Source organism: Tursiops truncatus, chromosome 10, assembly GCF_011762595.2.
Source record: "Tursiops truncatus isolate mTurTru1 chromosome 10, mTurTru1.mat.Y, whole genome shotgun sequence".
In the NCBI taxonomy this organism is placed as follows: Eukaryota; Metazoa; Chordata; class Mammalia; order Artiodactyla; family Delphinidae; genus Tursiops; species Tursiops truncatus.
Window position 1 is genome coordinate 35,187,986 of NC_047043.1, and position 17,128 is coordinate 35,205,113.

The window sequence follows — 17,128 nt, forward strand, 5'->3', positions numbered from 1 at the left end:
TCACAGAACACCACATATTGAATGATTCCATTTGTATGAAATGCCCAGAATAGGCAAATCCATAGAGACAGTAAGTAGATTAGTGGTTGCCAGGGGAAGATGTAGAAAGACTTGGGGGAACATGGGAAGTGACTGCTAACGGATATGGGGTTTCTTTTGGGAATGATGAAAATGTTCTAAAATTGATGGTGATTGTGCAAGTGTGTGAATATACTAACACCATTAAATTGTACACTTAAAATGGATAAATTGTACGGTATGTGAATTATATCTCAATAAGCTTGTTATTTTTAAAAAATGGTTTTGAGAATCTCTATTCTAATACTCTGATCTTTTTTGTTGTTGCTCCATTTTACACCACAATGTTGAAAATCACTTTCCACTCACGTCATTTTACAGTCATACTACTTCATTAATTTATATCTTACTAGTATCATTAAACATATTATAAAATATAATGCACTTAATCTATAAAATTATAATATTAAGAATTTTTTAAACTCACTCTTCATCATTGTCGTTATCCATAAGTCTAAATCTGATTCCTGATAATCCTTTCACTTCCTTCCCTTTTGTTTGCATGTCAGTATTTTAATGCTAACAAGAATCGACAATGGAACAGAATAGAGCCCAGAAATAAACCCATGCATATATGGTCAATTCATTTACAAACAACCAAGAGTATACTAAGTCAAAAATATTCAATGGTGAAAGGACAATCTCTTCAGTAAATGATATTGGGAAAACTGGACAGCCACATGCAAAAGAATGAAACTGGACCTCTACCTTATACTGTACACAAAAATAAACTCAAAATGGATTAAAGCCTTAAATTTAAGACCTGAAACCATAAAACTCCTAGAAGTAAACATAGGGGGTAAACTTCTTGACATCAGTATTGGCCATGATTTTTTTGGATTTAACACCAAAAGCACAAGCAGCAAAAGCAAAAATAAATGAGTGAGACTACATCAAACTAAAAAACGTCCTCATTTTGTTTTCGTCAACTAAATGAAAAGACAACCTATGGTAAAATACTTACAAATCATATATGTGATAAGGGATTAATATCCAAATACATAAAGAACTCACAAAACTCAATAGCAAACAATCCAGTTAAAACATGGGCAAAGGAACTGAATAGACATTTTTCTGAAGAAGACATAAAAATGGCCAATAGGAACATTAAAAATTGTTCACCTTCACTAATCAAAACCATAGTGAGATACCACCTCACAACTATCAGAATAGCTATTATCAAAAAAAAGATAACAAATAACAAATGCTAGTGAGGATGTGGAGAGTAAGGAACCCTCAGGCACTGTTGGCGGGAATATAAATTGGTGCAACCATTATGGAAAACAGTATGGAGGTTCCTCAAGAAACTAAAGGAGAACTACCATATGATCCAGCAATTCCACTTCTGGGATTTTATCCAAAGAATATAAAAATACTAATTTGAAAATATATATGCACTCCAATGTTCATTGCAGCATTATTCACAATAGCCAAAATATGGAAACAGCCATCCATCAATGGATGAAGGGATAAAGAGGTGATATATACACAATGGAATATTATTCAACCATGAGAAAGAAGGACATCCTGCATTTGTGACAACATGGATGGACCTTGAGGGCATTGTGCTAAGTGAAGTAAGTCAGACAGAGGAAGACAAACTGTATAATATCACTTATATGTGGAATCTAAAAAATCCAACACAGAGTAGAAAAGTAGTTGTCAGGGGCAGGGGAAATAGGGAGGTATTAGTAAAAAGGTACAAACTTTCAGCTATAAGACAAATAAGATATGAGAATCTAATGTATAACATGGTGACTAGTTGATAACACCGTTATCGTACAATTGAAATCTGCTAAGAGAGTAGAACTTAAATGTTCTCACCAATATATATATAGTGATGGATGTGTTAGTTAACTGACTAGATGGAAGGAATCCTTTCACAATATATATGTATATCAAATCATCACAATGTACACTTTAATTATCTTACAATTTTATTTGTCAATTAACCCTCAATAAAGCTGAAAAAATTAAAAGAATCAACATAATAACAAATTTCTCCCCAATGCTGCATTAGCACAACTGCAAAGGTATCTTTTTCTTTAAAAAAAAAATACAAAAAAAAAAAACTCTTTCAAAATAACTAGAAAATAGAATCCATCTTACCTGCAAGTACAATTTATCTCCTTTCAATTTACTTTCCAATTTTAGCAATCTCTTTGCCTGTTCTGGTACATCCAGCTTCATTTTTATCATGCATTTAGTTTCCCGAACAACTTCCAAAATTTTGGGATCAAAATTAACCAGCAACTTCCCTGTTTCTGGATGTCGCACAAAAAGTGTGGCTTGCAAAGCTACAAATAAACAATTATTGACATAACTTATTCTAGATTTCTGTTATTCTAGATTTCTGCTTCCAGCCCTGTTTACATGCCTGTCTTCACCATTGAACTACTGACTTCTTAAGAATAGAACAATAGTTTTGGATATCCCAGGTGCTAAGGCACAGTATCTGATACACAGTCAGTGCTCAAAACTTAGATAAACGAATGCAGAGTATCTGCAAACTATAAAATCAGATCCAGAGAGGTATAAAAATGGACCAAGAATGGTTAGCCTTTGTGCTATGAACTGCGATACTTTTCTGAGTGGATCTAAAAGGGCTGTAATACAATGTCAGTTTATTTTTATGGATTGTGATTTAACCCCTGGGAGAGAGAACTGGAAGATGTGTCCAACTACAAAATATGACACACTTCATAGATTTCAAACACTTTTCTACACCTAACTCCAAAGTGGCTTCTTTAAGGAGGTTTGTCTGACTTAAATCAATAACTAGGCTCAGTATCAGTAAGAAATATTTATTAAACACCATTGAGTTGTGAACTCCTAGAATGTAGAGGAAGATATTTTTTAGCCTACACCTGAGTTACTACATGAACATCATTCATACAAATAGGCACTTTCAGATATGTTTTTTATTGAGAATTGAAATACATAATCCCAAATGGTTCATGCTGAATAGCCTTAGATCATTTGTTATCCCAACATGAATTACTTCTAGAGGAATAATAATAACACACTTATAGACTAGTATGTGCCAGCTTGAGTTGCATTTTATATTAACAAACACTGATAACATGAGAATTGGACATGTATCTTCCAAGCCTCACATTACTTCACAGACTATGGCTGCATCAAATTTCTAGTAAAGCAAAATAGACTGTATCTCTCTTTGAAGTTAGTTGACTTTTACTCAACAAATAAAATTAGTCTTGATATGATTCTTAATGATGCTGGTTTCATGAAGATGTCAACTAAAAACTTTACCCAATTCATTTGGAATCTTTTTAAAATTTGGCTAGAAATCATTTATCCTCCCAAGTAAATTCCAAAATAACATTGGGACATTCCAGTAATGAAATTTGTGTTCCTCAAGACAGTTCTGAGCTTCCTTGACAGGACAAAATGATCAGCAAGACCACTGATAATAATGACAGCCAGGGCTTCCCTGGTGGCGCAGTGGTTGAGAATCTGCCTGCTAATGCAGGGGACACGGGTTCGAGCCCTGGTCTGAGAGGATCCCACATGCCACGGAGCAACTAGGCCCGTGAGCCACAATTACTGAGCCTGCGCGTCTGGAGCCTGTGCTCCGCAACAAGAGAGGTCGTGATAGTGAGAGGCCCGCGCACCGCGATGAAGAGTGGCCCCTGCTTGCCACAACTAGAGAAAGCCCTCGCACAGAAACGAAGACCCAACACAGCAAAAATAAATAAATTAATTAATAAACTCCTACCCCTAATATCTTCACAAAAAAAAAAAATGATAGCCAGGAAGTCTGCTCCAGGACTGAGTGAACATTCTATGTGAATCATCATTAGAGAAACTTTATACAGCAAATCAAAAGGAGGCCAATACTAGTTCTCCAATTATTATTCCAAGTTTCTATATGGTTAAGTATAGTTACATCAATATAACAAGAAGAAGCCTTCCAGAGCAATTCATTTCCACTAGCCTGTGTTCACATGAAAGGCATGTTTGAATCCTGGCCCTGCCACTTCCTAGCTCTGTGATCTTGGGCAAGTTGCTTAACTTCTCAGTACCTCAGTTTCCTCATCTGTAAAATGAGGATAATAATAATTCCTCAGAGGGTTGCCATGAGAATCAAAGGAGGTTGTATATGTAAAGTGCTTAGACACAGCCTGGCATATGATAAATATTATATAAATGTTAACTATGACTGTTATTAAAAGGACACAAAGATGAAACAGACACAGAGAGTATTCCTGGAATGTGTAGGGGAGATAAGACAGATCTATAAAGCAACAAATGTCATGATAAAGTGTGGGGGGGGGGGCCTCTGGAGGAGGAAGACATTATTATCGGCCAGGAAGAATAAAGAAGGGCTTTATAGATCAGGGGATTGTTGAACTTTTTATGGAATGTGTGCAGATAAGAGGAAAAATCAGCAGGACAAAAACAATTTAGAAAAGTGCATAGTATTGTAGAAGCAAAACAGTACCTGCTCCATATTTCAATTGCTAAAAATGCTCTTTGCTCTCTTCTATAATGTGAATTATAACCTTCTTTTAATGCTCTTTTGAGACCGTTGCTCCATTAGCAGGTTTTCATTAGGATCCATAGGGCCCTACCATGTGCATTACCCAGAAACAGCTCGCCTGATAGAAGTGGTGTATTTGAGGCTTAACTAAGGTGCCAGGTGGGAAGACATCCTGCAGGGTTGAAGCCCTGTCCTCCAGGATGCAATCATGCAGTGGATCAATGGCCTGTATATAGTGCTGTGTCCCCAACAACTAAAGTACATGGGTCTGGAACCAAGAGTCAGAACTAGGAGTGGCCCCTCTCACCATCACTCCCAGTGAGCCGACCTCCGAATTTGTGCTTCCTATGCCTGCAATTCTGTGCTCTGCTGAAGTGGAGATCCTGGCGTGGGAGGGAGAAACTTTCCTACCAGGGGACACAGTCAGGGTTCCACCAAGGTTACGAATAAGAGATTAAGGTAAATATGAGACAAAGCAGGAACCTGAACTGACCAACAACTGAGCCCACACAATAACAACAACATCCCAGGTGATGCCAGCATACATGGATGATGGCTTAAAACCATCCACCCCCGCACCTCACACTTAACTCTTCCCAACACCTTGGCACCCCTCAGAGGTACCTGAACACAGCCCTAATACTCTTAATTTAATGGAGATCAGAAGTGAAGTTAAATTCAGTTACAGGAAGAGAAAGAAAGGGAGGGAGGGAGGAAGAGAGGAGGGGAAAAAAGGAAGGGAGGGAGGAAGGAAGGACGGGAGGAAAGGAGGAGAGAGGGAGAAAGGAAGGAAGACAAGCAAGCTGCAATTCCTTTTCCTCTGATTAGGACTGTGATTTGAATCTATAGCATGATAAAACTGGATATAAAACCTTCCCAAATAGATGGAGAAATATCAATAAGGAGTCTTGTTATTTACCTTTAAATACTATTTTCCAGGATAAAGTCATAATCTTAGTATATCAACTTTAAGCTCATGACAATTTCTGCTTATAAAATCAGAATATTATTAACTGTAAAGAAATAAATAATTGTATCCTCTCCAAATCTAAATTTAACCATCATACAGTTATATAAAAAAGATGTAAAAATTCTCCGGAACCACGAACTCATTCAAAATCTCCTAACACCCGCTCTGTAGTGTCACTGCAGTCTTACACACACCATACTGTAACTGCGAGATCTCTTTGATCCAGGCTGTATGATAGACCACCTCAAATTCCACCAGAACGTAGGAAATTTTATTATACTGACGAATGACAGCTTTGCCTTCCGCACTTGACAAAATTTCCGAGTTTTTCTGTTTTTTAAGGGAAAAACAAAGATTTATTTTTAAAAGTCTGCTGATTGTTTTCTTACCCAAACCATAAAGCTATTTACATTTTAAATGACATCAAATAATGATACTACCCATTTAGATTTTACCTCAGACAAAAATCAGAGATGAGGAAGGCCAGACAAGCTACAGATGGAAGTAGGGAAACCTGATCAGTAGAAAGGAGAAACTGGAAAAGGAAATAAAGGATTTAAAAAGAGAGGTCTCTAGGCCTACAGCCGGTCCCAGGCACTGAAAGTCTCCACCTCCAATGCTCTGTTCCCTCCCTACTTTTCTGGGCAAGATACAATGAACTGATTTTCCTTGAACTGTGACTATCAGGGCAAATTCCTAAATTCAGCACCAAAAAAAGAAGTAAGTATAGATTCCCTCCCTCCCTCCCTCTCCCTCCCTCCTCTCCAAATTAAAAAAAAAAAAAAAGTAAATGTACATCAAAGAACAGAAACCAAATTTCTTTATGAAGAAATTGAACATTTTTTTGTTTTGATTCACACATTACCAAAAACAGGACAATCTCTGCTCTGTCACTATAAAGTCAATAAACAATTCAGTCCCCATCCTGGCCTCTTGTCTAAGGTCATCGTTTTAATTTTTTTTTAATATTGATAACAATAAAATAAATGATAGCAGCCAAACGGAAACAACAAAAACTTAATATTTGATAATGCTTAAATAATAAAATTATTTGCAGGACTGTTGTTTTGTAGCTATTTTGTTCCACGTTTAGGCCTAAGACATAACACCAGGCAAACCAACTCTGCTTTGCTACTCTGTCTTTTTAAAAAACAAAGCAAATAAAGCAAAACAAACAGAAAACAACAAAAAAAAAAAAAAGAGAGAAAGAGAAAACAAACTGGCAATTTCAGAATGCCAACAAGGCTTAAGACTATCCCGGTGTTTTTCAGAAATCTAATAGTCTTAAGGACACAGAGGATGAATGTACTCTATTATACTCTGCTCTTGGTCTCAGTCCAATACACAGGAATATACTCGGAGTGCATCCTAACCTTCACTAATGTGTATCAGTGACCTATTCGTCCGCATATAGAAGTAAGTTTCAGTACTAGGTCTGTGTTCTATTATTTTCAAAACAATTATTTTACAAAAGAGAGTGTCCTGTTTATTAAGCGTCATAAGTTTTTAAGATTCATCCCCTTAGAGATTAACTATAATTAAATGGGATTATCTACCAAACATGAAAGAAATGGCTTAGTCTCTCTCAAGCATATTTGTAAACTAAATTTCCTTTGCCCAGTAAAAGAATTAGCTCTAGCTACTTTACTGGACACAAATGTTACAGGATAAAATATATTTCTTGTATTAAAAACCACCATGATCCACATACTGTAAATTTAACTATTGGCTTACAAAAAAATAGTTGATGGGCTCACTTATCCGGTGATAGAGCTGCCTCACCCAAAGGATCTTTCCTGCTATAGGGGGCATGTTGCGAGCAAGAGGTGGGTCATCTTTTTGAGAATGATAAAGCTGTAATTAAAGGTCTGGCATTAATGTTTGAAATTCAATACAATGGAAAAGGCAAAAATATATACAGCTATATTTGTATTGATGTTTTACCATTATTCACATGTTTTATACACAAGAGGTAGTCAATAAATACGTAAATGCACTCCAGAGATATCAACCTGAGGCTCAAAAACTATGATGATTACAATATACGACACTTAATTCTCTCTTAACCCTTACTTCCCATTACATGTATACTTTTTTTCTGCCTTTTATCCCCAATTTTAAGGAGGTATTCAAAAGCTGGAGCTTGGGGTTGACATATACACACCACTATACATAAAATACATAACTAATAAGAACCTGCTGTATAGCACAGGGAACTCTACTCAGTACTCTGTAGTGGCCTATATGGGAAGAGAATCAAGAAAAAAAAAGAGTGGATATATGTATATGTATAACTGTTTCACTTTGCTGTACACCTGAAACTAATACAACATTGTAAATCAACTATACCCCAATAAAAAAAAATTTTTTTAAGTAAAATTAAAAAAAAATGAGGAAGAAGGTGGTCTTCTCCCCCTCCCAACTTTTCCCTTAATTATAAAATTGTTGCCCACTAAGTTCTCTGTGCGCAGCACCCTCTGGCCCGCCCACTTGTAAGCCTCACAAGCGTCCTATTCTAATAAATCACTTCTTTTATTTTTTATAAATTTATTTATTTTATTTTTGGCTGTTGGGTCTTCGTTGCTGCGTGCGGGCTTTCTCTAGTGGCGGTGAGCGGGGGCTACTCTTCGTTGTGGTGTGCGGGCTTCTCATTGCAGTGGCTTCTCTTGTTGCGGAGCACAGTCTCTAGGCGCACAGGCTTCAGTAGTTGTGGCACGTGGGCTCAGTAGTTGTGGTTCACGGACTCTAGAGCACAGGCTCAGTAGCTGTGGCACACAGGCTTAGTTGCATGCATGGTCCGTGGCATGTGGGATCTTCCCGGACCAGGGCTCGAACCCGTGTCCCCTGCACTGGCAGGCGGATTCTTAGCCACCACACCACAAGGGATGCTCTAATAAATCATTTCTTATCTTAAAAAAAATTAAAAAATAAAGCAGGAGCACACAGCTACATTATATCTGTCATAATATTCTCCAGAGCCCATATTTTGATACCCAAAAATATTAACTTAAACGGGCTTTCCCATGCATACATGAATGCTGTCATAAAAAGACAGTTCTTAAGAGCAAAGGAGTGTGATCTGGCTGTCCAGGGACACACACTGTCAGCACCTTCTCCCATAGAGAGAGGAGCATCAAAGATACTCAGCAGGGCTTTCCTGGTGGCGTAGTGGTTGAGAGTCCGCCTCCCGATGCAGGGGACATGGGTTCGTGCCCCGGTCCAGGAGGATCCCGCATGCCGCGGAGCAGCTGGGCCCGTGAGCCATGGCCGCTGAGCCTGCGCGTCCGGAGCCTGTGCTCCGCAGCGGGAGAGGTCACAACAGAGAGAGGCCCGCGTACCGCCAAAAAAAAAAGATACTCAGCAGTGAGAGGATTTGTCTGATAAGCTTGGCACAAGATAATGATGGCAAATACTTCCAGAATATTTTTGTACTGAGTACCATTCTATTTATAAATATGATACTTGCCTTCTTAATAGCTTCAAGTTCAGCCACATAATACTGAAGAATAAGCTCAATGGTGTGGTTTATTTCTAATTGAAGACAGGGAATGTTCAGTTTTTGGAATCTAAAAGCAATTGAGGGTGAATAATGTAAAAATAAATGAGAAACACACTTAATTGTTGCAATCCTAAAAATCCATTCACTCATTTGACAGATATTCACACCAGGCCTCATGCATTGCCCTAGGTTACAGTGATGGACAAGACAGGTGTGGTTCCAGCCCTCTTGGAGCCAATGATTACCTTACGGAAAAGGCAGAGATCGGTCAGGAGTGACATAAATAATTATTTAAATTACAAGGGTGCCAGAAATGCATGTAACAGGGGAACCCAGCCAAGTCTGGGTAGTCAAGAAAGACTTCCTTGAAAAAGTGACATCTGAACTGAGATTAAAAAGATGAGTGGGGAGCTGGCTTAGCAAAGATGGAGGGGAGCTCAATGAATGTCCCCTTGCCAATATTACTGCTCACGTCATCCCAAATAGGCATAATGATATCATGATTTTCTCAGCCAAATGTCACTTCCACTAAGAGACTAAGTTATGCATAGGAAGTACTAGAACCATAACTTTCTGATAATAAAATGAGTTGACACCAGCATACCATAGGTAAAAAGAGAGAGACAGAGACAGAGAAATTGCCAAGAAAATGGTACTGCCATCTGTTTGTACAGTACTGTCACTCATCAAAATCATTATATGTCTGTTTCAACTCTTATGATGGTCTCATGAGGTAAGGTTTCACAGGTATGATCCAGCATTAGAGAGATGGGAAAGTCAGATCCAAACCCAAAGTCAGACCCAAACCCAGATCCACTGGCTCTCAGGGAAGAATTTCAAAACGGTCCCTAACATGGGTAGTGAGCCCTTCCTGAGCTGCAAGAAAACGGCTTCTGGTCCAGCCCATCCTTCTAATCCAGGCTTTCCTGCCCTTTAGGGGAGCACCGCTGTCAGGACTAGAAGGAAAGGCAGCTACAGAAGCACTCAGGAGGAAAAACAGAAAGTTTGGGGACCTACTATTCTTAGATAATTTCACTGTTAGAAATCCTTTCAGTATGCAGAATTAAACATTATTTGTTCCCTTTCCAATAACACTTACGAAATTAACCTTAACATATTACATAGCTGGGGGAAAATGTGAAATCACTTCCTTATTGGAAGATTTTCCGCTACCAAAAAATGCAATGAAAATTGAAAATGAAAAATATCATACTATATTTCAATTTTCACCAGTCTATTTAATGGTAATTGGGAGATTACTGTTTATAAGTTTTAAAGTTTACATAGGAGAGATTTCCAAAATTTTTTTCAAATTGTTATTTTCAGCTATAAAGTTATCCCACCTAGAAACTATACTGCTTAATGCATTATAAATACCTCTGAAGCAGCTGAAGAGCCTGCTGAGAAGACAAAATTTTTCCAAAAGTACTGTTCATAAATGCCTGTATTTGTACCTGAAATGCAATATTAATGTTTGAATGATTTTTTGAGTTAAGGAAAAGATTAGTTTTGTTTAACAACAATGAATGATTCTCCTACAGAATCAAAATACAAGCCTTAAATACATCTACCACCTAAGCATCTAGAACTGCACTGTCTGGTATGGTGGCCACTGGCCACATGTTTCTACTGAGCACTTAAAAATGTCACTACTTCTAAGTGAGATGTGCTATAAATGTAAAATACACACAAAACTTCAAAGACAGTATGAAAAAAGAATATCTCATAATGGTTTTTATTAGTGACATGTTAAAATGATAATATTTTGAATATGTTGGGTTGAATAAAGTATATCATTAAAATTAACATCACCTACTTTTTTTACTTTTATGCACGTGGCTACTAAAAAATTAAAATCATATATGTGGTTTGCATTTGCCGCTCATTATTTATTGGATGTTGACCTAGAGAATTTATGAAAGGAGTGTAAGTCCCTTACAAAGTACATTTTTTGGGGAGATTTAGGATTTCTTAGCATGTCGGTAGAGCAGTGTAATGACACTATAGACACCCAACGTGAACAGGTGTCATTTTCTAACACTGCTGCTCTCAGAAACCTCTTTGCCACACTAAGGAGGAATAAGAAGCCAAAAATGTTCTTCCAAGACTCCCACCATCCCGAGCAGTGAACTCCAAACTCCTGGTGCCCAACTGACGGAACTGAAGCACTCCACAAATTACTTTCACTTATAGATTATATTGGTACTGTCTACAAATACATACTACACCCATTAATCAAACATTGGAAAAGGAAGAAAAGTTAAAACACTGACATATCTTTTTAGATACTAAAAACTTAATATGGCCTCTAAATTTACTGAAAGCTAAACTTGTATCTAAGACCACAGTTAAGGCTTTATAACATATAATCTTATTAATGAATCATAAAAATAATTTAAGCAATAAGTTTTTTAAAAAACACAAATTCTCACTGCTATCAAGATATAACTCCCAAAACCAAACATTAAAAGTAAAAAGTAAAATATATCTTCCTATCAGAGTCTAACTTTCAAAAACTGAAAGGAAATTTGTGTCAAAAAGAAAAAGTGTTGTTGCTAGAATTTTAGGATCTTTTAAATTTATATTGCACAAATTACATGTAATATAGTTTTTAGAGAGTCTTGAGAAAAAATATATCATCTTCCTCACCTTCTTGGCAAGGATTTAAGACTCAGGAAGTGGGCAGGGTATATTCTTGTCCCTCTCTGTGTCTCCAAGACATTCTGCAGCAAAGAGGAGACCATTCCCTGGGGCTACACCTGGGTTAACAGTTTTCAGTAAGAGAGTAACTGAAGTCATATTAGCCCAAAAGGTGAGAAAGAAACCTGTTACAGTCTCATCCCTCTGGTGTCCCTTCAGCTACGACAGACAGGAGGAGGGTCTCTTCAGAGTCATCCTCTAAGCTGCAGAGAGAATGTGGCCATAAAGCGCAGTGCCAAGGGAAGAGTGTTCCACTGTCCTAATCTGCTCTCAAATCTTCTCACACTGAACAAAGAACAAGGCCTACGAATTCTTACACAGGACAAGTGACACTAGTCCTTGGCACAACAAAAATCAAATATATTTTTTAATGCACATTAAAAATAAACCCAGCTACAATAAGCCCTTTGGGCTTCTGGTTAGTTACTGATATCTTTTATTGAATAAGCTCATTTTTCATTTAAAAAAAAAAAGAAAACATTTTGTGGGCTGGTTAGAAAATTATTCATGCTGGCAAATATTTTTGATCAATTTGCAAGAGTAATTTGTAATAAATAGTAAATATGTGAATTTCAGTACTATTGATTACATTTCAGCTTTACTAAATCAAAAGTATGTATAATTACTTACCTCTAAAGCCTTGATTTTTGCCGTGAAATCTAAGTAATCCATGTCAAATTCTGTCCTTCTTGGATCCAAAATATCATACTGCTTTGTCTTAACCCCTTGATATATATTTTTGAATTTTATTGCCATAATGTCTATTCCCTCTATGGGAGAATTGCTCAAGGCTGAATATGTTTGCACAGTAGTTATCATTTCTGTAATCTTAAAAAGAAAAGTGTTACTTTAGTTTAAAAGTTAGAAATTAGCACCCTTCCCTAGAATTAACTCTTAATGAATTAATGATTTTTAAAAAACAAGCCAATAAACAGGCTTTAGAATCATTTAAGGTAAAACCAACCAGAGGAGATAAAACAGAAGACAAATTTCTGTTCCAGTCATTACTACCCTTAGACTATTTAAGACGGAGGATGTTCTGCCATAAGTAGAGAGAGTTTAGAGCCTTTCTCAGAATCTGATCACCTTGTCTTCCAAGAGGAGGTGGGGTGGTGAGGGACAGTGAGTAAAAGCCCTTGCAGATGTCTAAATAGTTTCAGCATTTTGTTCTGGAGAATGTTCTGAAAATCGTTTCACTGGATCACTGGATTCAAAAGTGTTCCCATTTTTCTGGCCCTCACCATAGTTCTGATATGTAACACTAGCATAATTCCACATTCAGGCAAAGGAAAGGTCACACAATCCTGAAAGACGACCGTAGTCACTTCTGACCCCTAAAGAACCCTGGAAAATCCTCACAATGAACTTTATTTCAGAAACAGCTGGCTCCATCTCAACGTACCAACACCACCTACTTCACCAAAAAAAAAAAAAAGTCTTTCATGTCCACAGGCTACTCAGTTCCTTAATATTCATCAAAATGATTCCCCATTTTGATTCCTGCTCTGGAAAACAATCCTCAAAGCTTCCCACTCCTTCGCTTCTCTCCCACAAGTGTTCAGGGTGAGAAGAAAACTAAAGACAGAGCTCTGGGAAACCAAATTCATCAATATTGGGAAACCAATATTCACCAAAATTTACATGGCAGGAACAGGAAGAAGAAACAAGGGATATTATACACAATTCTGGTTCTTTAGGGCAGACTAACACTCAATGCACCAAGTCTCCATCTACCAAAAAAGATGCATTTCAGGCACCCTAAGCTGACACACTAGCACTTTCCTCCTCACTTGTTCCTTAAAGATCCCCAACATCTCTGCCCAACTCTGAGGTCTTGGTTCTCCAACCCCAAGCTCAATCCTATCTGTCCTTTGACTTTCGTACTTGGTCATCCTGACATCTGGATCTGAGCTTTCCCTAACAGGCTCTGGCTTAGCCTGCCCTTCTGTCTCTCCTCTTCAACTATTTAAGAGCTCATAGGGGTAGTCCCACAGTGGTCCCTGCTGTGCCCCACTCAGCAGGGGAAGCCCACCAAGGCAGTTCAGTAACCACCTCTAGAGGATTATAAAAATTCTGGCCACATTTCAGGGTAACTATTATGCCCCACCTTTAAGAATCTGGACACCAACATCCACCAATTACACCTGGGAGAGATGCCAGTCAGCCAAGGAATTCTTAGCACAGGGGAGTTGGAATAACCTAGTAACCAGGATGCACTTCAAGTAAGGCCCCTAGGGAGTGCTGCGTTGGCTCTGACTGCTGAGCCTTTGTGGCATGAAGTTGTATCCTTAAGACTACAGGCAGGGCTTCTCCAGAGGTAAGGCAGGAGGAGTAGCTAATGTAGCTGGCCATTATTACCCACTCCCTCTAGCATCAGGAATGCTTGGGCTGCTGCTCTACAGATGGATGTTCATTATGCCCAGCATTATACCTGCCACCAAAGATCTTTACTGCACATGGGCTAATAATTAAGGTCCAGCCAGGAAACTCTACCAAATGTAAAACTGCACCCAAGTTAGCAAGGGCCCCCGCTCCTGGAAAAATGAACAGTAACCAGGACTCACCTCCAGGTTTACATCCTAATGGTTTCAGAAATGTTAAACATTTCTGTAGAACAGGTCCTGACCAACGGGGCTTATTATTCATCTGCCCCATGCCAATATCATTCTAAATTGGACACTTGTCCCCAAGAAATCCTCACTGTTCACAAAACAGCCTCACACAACATATTCCCAGATGCGGCACCAAAAGCACAAGCAACAGAAGAAATACTTGATAAATTGGACTTCATCAAAATTTAAAACTTCCTGCTTCAAGGAATTCCCTGGCGGTCCAGTGGGCAAGACTCCGCCCTCCCAATGCAGGGGGCCCAGGTTCGATCCCTGGTCGGGGAACTAGATCCCGCATGCATGCCACTAAGAAGTCCATATGCTGCAACTAAGAGCCAGCATGCTGCAACGAAGATCCCACGGGCCGCAACTAAGACTCAGTGCAGCCAAAATAAATAAATAAATAAATAAATATTAAAGCAAAACAAAACAAAACGTCCTGCTTCAAAGAACACAATCAAGAAAGTGAAAAGATAACCTGTAGAAAGAGAGAAAATATTTGAAAACCATATCTGATAAGGGACTTAAGACCCAGAATATATAAAGAACTCTTATAAACTGAACTACGAAAACACAAATAACTAAATTTAAAACGTGCAAAGAATTTAAATAGAAATTTCTCCAAAGAAGAAATACAGATGGACAATAAGCATTTAAAAAGATGCTCAACACGGGCTTCCCTGGTGGCACAGTGGTTGAGAGTCCGCCTGCCGATGCAGGGGACACGGGTTCGTGCCCGGGTCCGGGAAGATCCCACATGCCACGGAGCGGCTGGGCCCGTGAGCCATGGCTGCTGAGCCTGCGCGTCCGGAGCCTGTGCTCCGCAACGGGAGAGGCCACGACAGTGAGAGGCCCGCGTACCGCAAAAAAAAAAAAAAAAGATGCTCAACACCATTAGTCATCAGGGAAATGCAAATCAAAACTACAATGAGATGTCACTTCACACCCACTAGGATGGCTAAATTCAAAAAGACAGACAATAAGTGTTACAAGGATGCAGAGAAATTGGAACCCTCATACATTGTTTATGAGACTATAAAATGATGCAACTACTTGGAAAAACAGTTTGGCACTTCCTCCATAAAGGTAAACATGGAGTTATTATCTGACCCAGCAATTCCACTCCTACACATATACTCAAAAGAAATGACAACATATGTTCACACAAAAACACATACATATATATTCATAGCAGCATTAGTCGTAATAGCCAAAAAGTAGAAAAACCCAAATGTCCACCAACAAATGAATGGATAAGTAAAATATGGTATATCCAAATGATGGAATATTATTCAGCAATAAAAAGGAATACTACAACATAGATGAGCCTTGAAAATATTATACTAAGTGAAAGAAGCCAGTCACAAAAGACCACATATTATATGATTCCATTTATATGAAATGTCGAGAATAGGCAAATCTATAGAAACAGAAAGCAGATTAGCAGGTGCTTAGGGCTGGGTAGAGGGGAGAATGGGGTATCACTGCTAATGGGCACAGGGTTTCTTTTAGTGGGAATGAAAATATTCTAAAATTAGATGGTGGTACGGTTGCACAATCCTGTGAATATATTGGAAAATATTGACTTGTACACTTTAAATGAATACATTATATGGTATGTGAATTATATCTCAGTTAAGCTGCTAAAGAAACAAACAAAAAACAGCCCCACTCAGTAACTTGGTTTTGTTCACCACCCATATTTTCCTATCCTGGCATGTATAGGAAATGCCCTTCAACTTGTGAAATGCCCCCCACCAATTTCCAACAAATGACGAGCAGACTCCTGTTATTAGGACCTAGGGAGTTGGCAGAATGGTAGGGCCATGGGGAGGGTGGTACCTAGATGATATCTTTGTAGGCTTTGCAAAGGTTGATTCGAAGAAGCCTCTGATATGGGCTGCCCTGTATCCCCTGGAAAAACATCACTCCTCTCCAGCCAGTCCTAATCAATGAATGAATCAAAGGTGCTGAAGGGCTTCCCTAGTGGCGCAGTGGTTGGGAGTCTGCCTGCCAATGCAGGGGACACGGGTTCGTGCCCCTGTCCAGAAAGATCCCATATGCCGCGGAGCGGCTGGGCCCGTGAGCCATGGCTGCTGAGCCTGCGCGTCCAGAGCCTGTGCTCCGCAACGGGAGAGGCCACAGCAGTGAGAGGCCCGCGTACCGCAAAAAAAAAAAAAAAGGGTGCTGAAGTTTCTAACCCATATCCGCCCAGCAAAGACATTGCCCATACAATCTCTATGTTTAGACCATATATATGGCCTGGTAAGGGAAGGTGCTCACACATCCAGATATGACACAACTACTGGGTTCTGCCAGATATTGCAGATATGTCACCTCACACCTTTTCTCAGCCTGATAAAATGGTTAAGAGCAGAGGCTTTAAGTTCAAGCTCTATAGGTAAAGATAGAATTGAGGTCTCAAGAGAAGTGAAAGTCTGCAATAGCTTTTGTGAGACAGGCAGAAGATAGTAATTAGGAATGAAAAAATAAGTTATAAAAAATGCAGTAGGGCTTCCCTGGTGGCGCAGTGGTTGAGAGTCCGCCTGCCGATGCAGGGGATGTGGGTTCGTGCCCCGGTCCGGGAAGATTCCACATGCCACGGAGCAGCTGGGCCCGCGAGCCACGGCCGCTCTGAGCCTGCGTGTCTGGAGCCTGTGCTCCGCAACGGGAGGGGCCACAACAGTGAGAGGCCCGCGTAACGCAAAAACATTAAAAAATAAAATGCAGTAATCTATGAGTGATAGTGGATGAGTCAGATCAATAGT

At 39.0% G+C, this 17,128-nt stretch overlaps 1 protein-coding gene across 1 annotated transcript in view; it reads right to left on the reverse strand.

The window, feature by feature from the left end:
• The window catches only part of DNAH8 (dynein axonemal heavy chain 8), a 325,865-nt gene that overhangs the window by 268,965 nt on the left and 39,772 nt on the right, over nucleotides 1–17,128 (reverse strand). The window contains exons 13-18 of the mRNA XM_019949887.3: nucleotides 12,382–12,579; nucleotides 10,429–10,505; nucleotides 9,019–9,118; nucleotides 7,287–7,406; nucleotides 5,747–5,882; nucleotides 2,188–2,375 (exon numbers count right to left, since the gene is read on the reverse strand). Of these exons, the coding sequence (XP_019805446.1) occupies nucleotides 2,188–2,375; nucleotides 5,747–5,882; nucleotides 7,287–7,406; nucleotides 9,019–9,118; nucleotides 10,429–10,505; nucleotides 12,382–12,579 (819 nt within the window). The remainder of the gene's footprint in view (nucleotides 1–2,187; nucleotides 2,376–5,746; nucleotides 5,883–7,286; nucleotides 7,407–9,018; nucleotides 9,119–10,428; nucleotides 10,506–12,381; nucleotides 12,580–17,128) is intronic.